General features: G+C 43.5%; 1 protein-coding gene and 1 pseudogene across 1 annotated transcript; both read left to right on the forward strand.

The window, feature by feature from the left end:
* Nucleotides 1–52: 52 nt before the first annotated feature.
* On the forward strand, nucleotides 53–3,984 carry MRPL9 (mitochondrial ribosomal protein L9). The gene is made up of 7 exons (XM_037143674.2): nucleotides 53–217; nucleotides 355–511; nucleotides 970–1,094; nucleotides 1,300–1,350; nucleotides 2,219–2,320; nucleotides 2,834–2,917; nucleotides 3,032–3,984. Exons 1-7 carry the CDS (start codon nucleotides 68–70, stop codon nucleotides 3,164–3,166), a joined length of 804 nt encoding a protein of 267 aa, XP_036999569.2. The 5' UTR covers nucleotides 53–67; the 3' UTR covers nucleotides 3,167–3,984.
* A 6,472-nt stretch (nucleotides 3,985–10,456) lies between these two features.
* On the forward strand, nucleotides 10,457–11,701 carry LOC119048102 (60S ribosomal protein L32-like; annotated as a pseudogene).
* The last annotated feature ends 295 nt before the right edge of the window (nucleotides 11,702–11,996 follow it).

Raw genomic sequence — 11,996 nt, forward strand, 5'->3', positions numbered from 1 at the left:
GGCACCCGGCGGGGGCCTTCCCTGCGCCGGCGCCGGTCTCCTCCGGGTCCTCTCCGTGCTCCGAAACATGGCGGCCCCCGTGGCGGCTCTGAGCCGGGCTCTGCTGCGGGTGGCTCCTGAGCGGCTGGTGCAAGGAGGAATCCGGGTGCTGCTGCGGCTACCAGTCGAAGGAAGGACCCCGGACCCAGAGCGCAACTTCAGCCTCTCTCACTGTCGGGTGAGGTCCAGGTTTGGGTGTTGGGACACTGGACTCTGGTGGGGCCCTTTACGCCCGAGTCTCATTTCTGGGGGGCGGCCGGGGGACCCAGGGGCCTCTGCGTGAAGACTCGCTCATCCTCCTTGTTTGGCCACCAGAGCACGGTCATCGTGGAGCGCTGGTGGAAGGTGCCGCTGGCCGGGGAGGGACGGAAACCGCGCTTGCACCGGCGACATCGCGTCTACAAGGTGGTGGAGGACACAAAACACCGTCCCAAAGAAAACCTAGAGCTCATCCTCACGCAGTCGGTAGAGGGTAAGGCCCCGGCACAGCTACTGCAATCTCAGGCTGGTTCTGCTTGTCACCAACTTTTTCCTGCCCTTTCCCCTCAGCCGTTTGTTGCCTTTTCTTATTTTGTGGGAAAAATCAGTTCTACATTTGAGAAGAGAAAGCCATAAAAAATACTATGATTGTGCTTCAGCCTCATATGTGGAAAATTAAGAGTGCAGGAACATCATAAAGAGTGTGTGTGTGCCCGAGAGGCCTGCATGCCACAGACAGGAAATTCTGTGATAGGACAGCGCTTCACTTTGTACAGGGAATATTAAGTTTCTAAATCAGGCCCTCAAGAAACTAATTAGAAGTCCTTTAAATGTACCTACTGAATATTAACATTTCTTCTAGGAAGAATAAGAAGTGAAAGAATGAGAGGAGCTTCTATCTTTGATCATCTTCTCTTGAGGTACTAACCCAGTGTCTGTTTGCTTTGGCAGAGCTTGGAGTCCGGGGTGACGTGGTTTCAGTGAAGAAATCAGTGGGCCGTAATCGACTGCTTCCTCAAGGACTGGCTGTATATGCATCCCCTGAAAATAAGAAGTTATTTGAAGAGGAGAAATTGGTGAGCTCAAAGAAATGCACAGGGAGGAATAAAACCTTAAGATTTTCTCAAGCAAATTCTGTCCTTTTTATATTTAATTTGAAAATGAAGTGGGGACTAGAACAGGAATTCAGAAAACCAATCTATACTTAGCATAGTAAGAGTTTATTGTTATTTATTATGGATTCACTTTTTTTTCCTTTCCATCTTTAACTTTTTTTTCTAGCAAAGACAAGAAGGAAAATTAGAAAAGATTCAGACCAAGGCAGGTGAGGCGGTGAGTACAAACATATAAAGTCTTTATTTATTATCTACAGGAGTCACCAACCTCTTCTTGAGAGGTTCATTGATTTCCTTGACGTCTCTTGATTCAGACACAAGGGTAGTGAAAGGGGGAAGATTTGTAACTTCCATAACTGGTACTGAAACCTCCTGAGAAATCCTGACCTGTTGGGTGGTCTTGAGCAATAAACTCAAGATAGTAAATAATAAGAGTGACATGGACCAAAATGGATTAGGGTGATTGGAGAGGGCTTTTTTTCCCAGATGGGATTGAATTATGCCTTGTGGGACTGGTAGGATTTTGGTTAGACTGGGAAGGTGTAAAAGGTATTCTTAGTATAAGAAAAAGTATAAGAAAATAGTTAAAACATGCTTTAACATAGGAAGTAGACTAGTCTAGCTAAAGCAGAGAGGCCTTGTATAGTATGATATTAGGAAACATGGCTGGAAAGGGGATTGGGGGCAGGATTTACAAAACATATTGAATCCTCAGCTAGTGAATTGATACTTTATTCTGTAAGCAAGGAAGAGTCATTAACAGGGTAGGGATGGAATTAAAGTGCCAAAAGTATTGGGTTAAAACAGTCTATGAAAGCCATTCCATCCCGTGGTATACGAGTGGCCCCCATCGACACAGAAACACGGCCTGTTTCTCCTTGATCAGAAACATCTACGTATAGTGGACATTCTCCTCCAAAGTGCACAAAAACATTGTCCCACAATATCAGCCTTGACATAAGAATGTCCTTTCTCTTTTTCATTCCCTTCTCTTTTCTCACCTGTCTTGGCTGTGAGGCAGAAATTGTGCCTCTTGCTAACATGATTCCAACTCTAACATAACCCCACCTTATAATTCCTCTCAGACAGTGAAATTTCTGAGAAGCTGTCACCTGGAGGTGGGGATGAAGAACAATGTCAAATGGGAGCTAAACCCTGAAATAGTTGCCCGCCACTTTCTAAAAAATGTGAGTGTTCCCATGTAGTACTGTACCACTGAGGGTGGGAGCTACCTCCCTGTGTTAGGAACAGGTGTGCATTTAGCTGGAGTTAGGGGAAGTGTTCTTGGGTGGTTTGCAGGGGTGTGGGAGGCAAATGGCTAAGAACTAACGGTGGTCACATAGAATTTGAAGACAGTAAGAAGAGATGGTATCATTTATTTCCTCTCCAGCTAGGGAAAACCTGAAGAAATGTGGCTCACTGGAGAATTTTTCTTTTGTGAATGAAGTAATTTTTTTTCTCTCACCCTTTTCCTCTTTGTGAGTCCACCTCCCTTTCTGTGAAATTAGGACTGAGTTTCTCTGCCACTATCTGTGAAGGTCTATGCCCTCCTGTAGGATCACCCAAGATAAACGTCCCAGTTTTTTTCATCTCTGGTGTGTCCTAGAACCAGCTAGTAAATGCTAGAACCCCCTTTAATGAGGTTGCCTAGAAAGGCAGACATATAAACAGAGCTCCCCTTTCTATGATTCTTTTTCCAGCTGGGTGTTGTGGTAGCCCCACATGCATTAAAGTTACCGGAAGAGCCCATCACTCGGTGGGGCGAGTATTGGTGTGAGGTGACGGTGAGTATTTGCGTACTAGCTCTTTTTTCTGGCACGGTGAAAAGCTGGGATTGGGTGCTGTTAGCTCTGATCTGCACAACTGATGTCTGGGAATTCCTATTCTTTTATGTACAGGTAAATGGCCTTGACACTGTAAGGGTACCTATGTCTGTGGTGAACTTTGAGAGGCCCAAGACCAAAAGATATAAGCACTGGTTAGCCCAGCAAGCTGCCAACAGAATGGCCTCCACCAGCTCCCAGACAGTCTGAACCTACCTACTCTCTCTCAAAAGCAGCAAAGCAGAAAGAATCTGAGGCACAGTTGGAGCAAAGGTGGGCCAGCTCTGACCAAATGATTGAATTTTAGAGAGCATAAGGGGACATTGGATGAAACTGTGTATTCATGTTGAATTTATCATCTTGCCATCTTCATCCTCTACTGTTACCACATCTAGCCTTGTTGGGGTGGTCCTGCTCAAGAAGTACCAAGCTATAGATTCAATAAACCGAATCTTAATAGACTAAAACAGTCCAGATCCTATTTCCTCTTCCTCCATTGGATTCATTGGAGCAAATGGAAGAGCTGTTATCTTTAGTATTTGGCTCATCATTATCATCAAAAGTGAACATTTATGTCTCAAGAAGAAATAAAGAGGTTTGTTCTTTTTAAGTGTTTACTGTGCTTCAGTAGACTGGGGACAGGACATCCACACGGGATGTCCTCTTGAGCCACGAAGGTTTGCTACTAAAAAGGAAGAATAGGGTACATTTCAGGCTACAGTTGCTATGGGCAAGTTACTCAATGAGCTATAATGTCGCTGGCCCTAAAACTTGCTCTCACTAGGTATATTGATACAAGTCATCAATATAAATATGCACAATGGCCCTGGCTGGTGTGGCCAGCCTGTGAACTGCAGGGCTGTTGGTTCAATTCCCAGTGAGGGCACATGCCTGGGTTTTGGGCTGGGTCCCTAGTTGGGGGCACTCGAGAGGCATCTGGTTGATGTTTCTCTCACATACCGATATTTCTCTCCCTCTCTCCCTTACCCTCTCTGAAAATAAATGATTTTTTAAAGTGGAACAGTGAATTAATGTCTCTCTTTCTCTCAAATCAGATAAAAAAATTTTTAAGTAAATAAATAAGCACAATGGATTCTACTTTTCTAAGGCAATCTAAATTAAAGCCCAAGGGTAATCGCTGGATAAGTGAAGCTGGGATGCAAGGAACTTAAGAAGGAAACGTCTGTTTTGTTTCTTGAACCAGCCACTAGGATTTCAAACCAAAGTTAAGATGGGCTGGTCATATTATGGAATGGGTGCCTTGATAAGAGATGAGAGAAGTCGTTCTGCATAAGTTTGAGGTTCATTAATGGGAAAAATACCCAGCTGTTGACAAGTGAATTATGCTAGAGTCACTCAAAATGATTCTAAATGAGGGGTCACGCAGTTTAGGAAGAATAAAGACGGGACATTGACTCTTGCTGTCCTTAACCAGAGCCTACAGAGCTTAGTTTTTGTCAGACTGAGTCAATTACACTACCACTCCCAGACAGTTAAGCACTTTCATCCACATGAAGCCATCTCAGCTAATGAGAGGTCTGTCTCAGTGGTTGCCCTGATAACCACCCAGGCTCACACTTGCCAGAATGCCATAACTCAAGTCTAGCACTGGTATTGTTTGAAATTTGCCATTTCTATGATCCCCATTCTGTTACTGAGATGGAAAGCTCACTTAGCATCTTTCCACACAACTAATTTCAAAGTGTTTAGATACTTGCCATAGGTCCCAGCTGGTGTAGCTCAGTGGTTTGAATGCTGGCCTGCGAACCAAACCCCAGCTGGTCTCTGGTTCAATTCCCAGTTAGGGCACACACCTGGGTTGTGGGCCAGGTCCCCAGTACGGGGTATGCTAGAGGCAACCACACATGATATTTCCTCCCTTCTCTCTAAAAAAATCTTTTTTTAAAAGATTTTATTTGTTTATCTTTAGAGGGGAAGGGAAGGAGACAGGGAGAGAAACATCAATGTGTGGTTGCCTTCGTGCATCCCCTGCTGGGAACTGGCCTGCAGGGAACCGGCCTGCAACCCAGGCATGTGCCCTGACTGGGAATCGAACCGCGATTGTCTGGTTCACAGGCCCACGCTCAATCCACTGAGCTACACCAGCCAGGGCTAAAAACAAAATCTTAAAAAAAAAAAAAGACAAGGTCTTCCTGTTAAAAAAAAATACTTGCCATAAGGTAGAGATTTGCATGCAGGAAGTTTATTGAGAATTTTCTGGATCAACACCTGTGTGAGAGAGAAGGAAGGACTGGGTAGAGGAAGAGTTGAGCTGATAGTGTCAACAAAGATTTCAGTCAATCCCACAAGGTCAAACTAGGGTGGATGGCTGTGCAGAAATGTGTGCCCTGGTGAAACAAATGGCCAGACCAATACACCCCAGATTGATGGGAAAGGGCCATGACCTAGAGTGAGGTGACTGCAGGCAAAGCTAGTTCCCAGAGGGGAAGTCAGATGAGAGCTATCAGTATTCTCCGCAGCTTGAGAAGTGAGCGCTTCAGTCCAGAAGGGAGGTTTCTGAGCAGCCCAGCGCAGTCTCCACTGCAGTCCGCCTCTTGCACTATTCCAGTCTATTTGCTTTTTAAGTTCTAAAATGATCTCTTCAGGATTCTGATGGGCCCTGTTTTCTGGAAAAACTTAAAAGATAAAGGGAAATACAGAATCCAAAGAACTTGAGACACGTGGTCATAAACTAAAGGGGGGGAATGGTAGGGGTGGGGATGCAGGGTGGAGGGGAATGAAGGGGGGAATAGAACAACTGTAATGGCATAATCAATAAAATAAAAATTAAAAAACAAAACAAAAAAGATAAAGGTCTGAGCCACACCACAGACAGCCTCTGCTGTTGTAGTTTGTCTTCAACCTGCAGTTGGTACTTATCATCTCCCTGCTAAACTACCCATTCTAGATTCCTACCCACAACCCCTCAACGTGCATTTCTGCTGGTCCAAATAGGTTACCTAATAAGGTAGCCAGTCATGAGGCCTCTCTCAGGCCATGACTGTAGTTGTTCATTTATCATCAAAATTAGGCAAAGGAGAAGCAATACATACCTAAGTGGATGGCCTGCATGCCAAATATTGTCCTTCCCAGTCCACATTGTGTAACAGCAGCCCTACCTCCTGATTTTCATGGTCAGTTCTGCCAAGACAGTGATTTCTTTCTTTACCTGCTTGTCTTCTTGGTAGTGATGTGAAGTAATCAAGGTGGCAGCCATAGCTTAAAGTTTAGTGACACTCTGGGTGTGTCCACTGGTAGAGATAGTTCCCTTCTGAGAATCAGTACTTATAAATCCTCAGAGCCCAGAGTTGGAATAGAAGGCAGTTTCCCCAACTGGGTCACTGGGACTGATGGTAATGGAGGACCTTGCTTATGTCCACTTGTTTCCCAGACCCATATATTTCACTTAGGAACATAGCACTATAGGATGGCCATTGATCCAGGGCATACACTGCATCCGGGAGCATGGTTCCTCATCTTTACAGGGTATCATCAAGGTGGTACCTCAGCTGTGCCTTCGTCAGTCTGCTCCATCACTCTAGGTGGTATGGTATTTGATCAGATCAATAGATCCAATGGTTATGTACCCAGTACTGGACCTCCTTGATATAATGTGGGTCTTGTGGTCCAATGCAGTGTTATACAAGATCTCATGCTAATGGATCAAATATTCTGTAAGCCTTTGGCAGACAGGAAAGACAAACTCATACCCCTAATATATATCGATTCCAGTTAAGATGGAACAGTGCCTCTTCCAGGGTGGCAGGGATTCAATATAATCAGCCACCAAGTAGCCAGATGGTTTCTTTGGGGAATTAGTGACATCAGGGGCTTAGTGTTGGTTTCTATTGCTAACAAGCTGGAAATTCACAGCAACTGTCACTTGATCAGCCTTACTGAGTCCTTGATGTTGGGCTCATGCATGGCCTTCACCATAGCTCCTCCATTCATACACCCATTTTCCCATCTTTGGGGTGCCAATGACAGAGACTGGCTAGTATCAACTGGCTAAGTCATTTAGTCTAGTTGGTGGTTTGGTGTCTCCTGTGGTGGGTGTTCTCTGGTGGGCATTAACATGCAGTGTAAAGATCATCACACTTTATACCCATTCTTAGGTAAATTAAATGCCTTTTCCTCAAACTTCCTTGTCTTCTTCAGATTTTCAATTGTTCTTCTAACAGACTCCTGAACAGCTAGCAGAGCCATTCACCATTGCCCATGAGTCTGTATTCTTTCTTCAGGCAAGTGTGCTGCCTGAAGCTCTACCTATTGGGAAGATTTCCTCTCACTGCTGTCTTTCAGGGCCACTTCTCCATGGGGCCATAGTACCTCCACAGTCTATTTTCAGCTTACTTCCACCTTATGAGACAACACATACATTAACCAAGCCCAGCCCTTTTCCTCTCTTGTCATCTGATCGTAAGGGATTGCCTCTGCTCCGTGTGGTGATAGATATGAACTGAAGGAGAAGCACTGGGACAACAGTTGTGGGTGACGGAGGCCTAGCCACCCGCTTATGCAGCTTGCTTTTGTCTTCCAGCTCTGTTTATGCCCAACTCTATATGTATCATTTTCACCTTATGAAGGACTGCTGAGGGAACCATCCACCCAAGTTTATGACATGTGAGTCTGACAGAACCCAGGTTATAATAGGCATTTCTGGCTACATGATCACATCATGTCCCATGGCCAAGCACTTTTTCTCAACTAGGACAAAGTAACATGACAGCTGCAATCTTTTGAAAGGTGTAATACTCTTTTAGATGGCATGGCCTTGTTCTAGAACCATTGGGGTCTATGTGTGACTTCATATTAAAGCTTTCTTTAAACAGCATGTGGCGTATGTTCCATCACTGACACCTTCAGCTGAACAGGCGTGCCATTTGTACCACAGTCTGGGCCTGCTGCAGAGCTGTTGCTTGCTCTGGGTCTCATTCAAAGTTGTCAATCTTTTGTGTCCCCAGTGTATGTGTCAGTGCCATATTCCCAAGTGCAGAATATGCTACCTGTAGACCTGAAAGAGGTTTACCAAGCATTGTCCTCCATTAGTAGTGAATTATGAAATTTCCCCTTTACTTTGGAGGAAATGTCATGGCATGGCCCAGACCATTGGACCTCTAAAAACTTCACTGAATACTTGGAGTTTATGTACTACCATTTGAACAATGTTTATCCTGCCAAGGCCTCCAATGTACTTGCCACTTCTTGCTCATCCTGTGCAATTAGCATGATTTCATCAATTTAGTAATGTGATATTTTATGAAAGTCCAGATGATCGAAGTTGCTTCAAATTATACTGTGACAGAGGGCAGGAGAATTTATATGGCCCAGGCACAGGACTGTAAATGTATATTATTGTTTATCTCAATAGTGAAAGCAAATTTTTAAAAAGATTTTATTTATTTATCTTTAGAGGAGAAGGAGAGAAACATTAATGTATGGTTGCCTCTCGTGCAACCCAGGCATGTGCCCTGACTGGGAATTGAACCATGATCCTTTGGTTCTCATGCCTGCACTCAATCCACTGAGCTACACCAGCCAAGCTAAAAGCAAATTTTTTAAAGGATTTTATTTATTTTTAGAGAGGGGAAGGGAAGGAGAAAGAGAGGGAGAGAAACATTAATGCATGATTGCCTCTCACATGGCCCCCACTGGGGACCTGTCCTGCAACCAGGGGTGTGCCCTGACTGGGAATCAAACCAGTGACCCTTTGGTTTGCAGTCCACACTCAATCCATTGAGCTACACCAGCCAGGCAAGAGCAAATTTTTTTATGATTCTTTCTATATTGCTCAGATTAATGGCCACCGACTATGTAACTGAGCCTGCGTTAACCTGCTCTAGCAAAGATACCACAGTTGGCACAGCAGATACAATTGAAGCTACTTGTTGATTGAGATTGCACTGTTGATTTTCCAGGAACTGTATGGTTTTAGCAGGGGCCATGGCACTATGGTGGGGACCACCATCTCTGCATCCTTTACGTCTTAAAGGGCCACTAATTTGATATTTTTATTTATTATCTTGGCATGAGATGGTGGAGGCAGTTTCAGGAGCATCATGTTGGCCTTTCTTGGTATGATATCTCTTAACCTATCATGGTTAATGTAGAAGCCAAATATTAAATATGTCCATTTCAATTATCCATTAAGGACTCAGTGAAATGACCACTATATTGGATCTGTGAACCCAGTACACTGAGAGCCACATCTAGGACTGGATACATTTGTTAGCTAGCCCCGATACATTACTACTCTTAAAAAGGGCCATGATGATGGTTCAGATCAGTGAGTATTAATGTCATGTAGGACCCTGTATCCAACAATTCTTGAAATGGTTGAATATTATTACTCTCTTTTTAAAGATTTTTTCGTTTTTTTAAATTTTATTGTATCTTTTCCATTACCATTTTGTCCCCTTGCACCCCCTACCTCCCACAGTCACCACACTGTCGTCCATGTCCATGAGTCCTTTTTCCTTTTTGCTCAATCCTTCCACCCCCTAACCTTGTTCCCCCTTAGCTGTCATCTGCTCACCATCTATGAGTCTATCTCTTTTGTTTGTTCAGTTTGTTCACTAGATTCCACATACAAGTGAAATCATATGGTGCTTGTCTTTCTCTGACTTATTTCACTTAGCATAATGTTCTCCAAGTCCATCCATACTGTTGCAAAGGGTAAAATGTTCTTTTTATGGCGGAGTAGTATTCCACCGTGTAAATGTCCCATAGTTGTTTCATCCACTCATCTACTTATGGACACTTGGGCTGAATATTGGCAAGTGTAAATAACACTGCAATGAATGAACATAGAGATACTTACATTCTTTTAAATTAGTGTTTTGGGTTGTTCCAGAAATATGACTTTATTTTTTAGAGAGAGTGGAAGGGAGGGAGAAAGAGAGGGAGAGAAACATTAACGTGTGAAAGAAACATCAGTCAGTTGTTTCCCCATGGTCCCAGCTGGAGACCTGGCCCACAACCAGGCATGTGCTCTGATTGGGAATCATACTGGTGACTTTTCAGTTCACAGGTCAGTGCTCAACACTGAGCCACACCAGCCAGGGTGAATATTATTATTCTTTCTGCATTGTATATTATGCAAATAAATGATCATAAATTCCTATTGAACAGGACTGAGGAATTATTACCTATACACTTGTCATGGTATCAGGGTCCTTTGTCCTGGGGACCTAAGCTTCTTTCTTCTGTTGTTTGTACCTTAAAAAAAAAAATAGTAGCTCAGGAAGACTTCCACTTCCACCTATGAATCACAGCTACAGAAATTGCCCTTTCACTATAAACAACTATAAAAACCAGACAAAACTATAAAAGAAATGTTACAGATATTGGAAATCAGGAAGTACAGAATTTTATTAACTGAGAAAAGGGAAATTCAGTGAGCTCTATGATTGCCTCAGTTTACTGCCTTGAGGTAGTTTCCCGCACTGTGCGGTAGGAAGCAGTGCAGAGGGGGGAACCCAGATAAAGCCAGCAGTCTCAATGTGTGCAGAAGATACAGAGTTTGTGGAAGGTAAATTGGCCACAGATTGAAAGTACAATAATAGAAAGAATTCTGAAGATCTGAAGAGAGGTCCCCTCAAATCTTTGGCTAAATATTGATGTGTACATGCATGGGATGAAACTCCATGACGCTGGGGGGAAACCACCAGAAAGCAGGAGGCCAAACAGTTCCCGAAGCTGGGTTGTATTCCTGACAGCCAGTGTGAAGAGAGCTTATAATACATGGAGTATCAGGTAGAGTCCTCAAAAGAACTCAGTAGTAGTGGACATTAGAATACAGGCTACTCTGGAACCATCATGCGAAGCTTGAAAGCAAGCCTCGAAAGGATCAGATACCAAGCATGCCAGAGCCAAGACCAATATTCATTAAAGAAATGTAACAAAATCCAGCACTGAAAAACATAAAATTCTCAATGTTTGATAGCCAATAAAATATAAAAAAAAAGATTAAGGAAAATATTAACCAAAACTAAGAGAAACAGCCCCAGAAATGACAGCAATGGTAGAATTAGTAGAGAGGACATTCAAACAGCTGTAAATACACTTCATACACTTTAGAATGTAAAGGCAGCTCTTTTTCGGTGCTGCCTACAAAGGTGGCAGCTGTCTCCTACTCAGCACCATCGCTGCCCTCAGACCCCTCATGAAATTGTCAAAAAGAAGACCAAGAAGTTCATCCAGCACCAGTCAGATCAATATGTCAAAATTAAGCGGAACTAGAAGAAACCTGAGGCATTGACAACAGGGTAAGGAGAAGATTCAAAGTCCACATCTTAATGCCCAATATTGGTTATGGGAACAAGAAAAAGCACATGCTGCCCAGTGGCTTTCAGAAGTTCCTGCTGTACAGTGTCAAGGAGCATTAAATACTGATGATGTGCAACAAATCTTACTATGCTGGGATTATTCACAATGTCTCCTCAAAGAACTGCAAAGTCATTGTGGACAGAGCAACCCAGCTGGCCATCAGAGTCATCAATCCCAATGCCAGGCTGTACAGAGAAAAAAATAATAGACAGATTGTGTACACACTCTATTTGTGTAAATAAAACCATACCATACTGCCAAAAAAAAAAAAAGTGTAGACTTCCAGTCAAGAAAAAGCATAGGTAAACGCAGCTTGCCTCTTCATATAACCACATCAAATTACAACTAAACAATAGAACTCAGAACCATCAAAAATTGAGCTGAAAGGAAGTCTGAAAACTATAGAATTAAAGAAACCACATCCATCCAGACTGGTAGGAGGGGCAGAGATGCAGAATGGGCTAGTCTCATTCCACATGTGGTGGATGAAAATTCAGGAAGGGTATCTCAGGAATGAGGAGTCTCACCACCACAGCAGACTGCGCAGCCCTGGGTTCTGCAAAAAACCTGGGCTTGGCAATTGAGTCAGTAGAAGAAACTACTGGATTCCAGAGGGAATTGAGTCAGTGCAAGAAACATTGGGAGTTCCAAGCAATTCCTCCAAAGAACCCACACACAGCCCTGACTGCTGTAGCTCAGTGGATTGGGCATG

Source organism: Artibeus jamaicensis, unplaced genomic scaffold (genome assembly GCF_021234435.1).
Source record: "Artibeus jamaicensis isolate MK-2021 breed Jamaican fruit bat unplaced genomic scaffold, CSHL_Jam_final contig_1715, whole genome shotgun sequence".
Classification (NCBI taxonomy): Eukaryota; Metazoa; Chordata; class Mammalia; order Chiroptera; family Phyllostomidae; genus Artibeus; species Artibeus jamaicensis.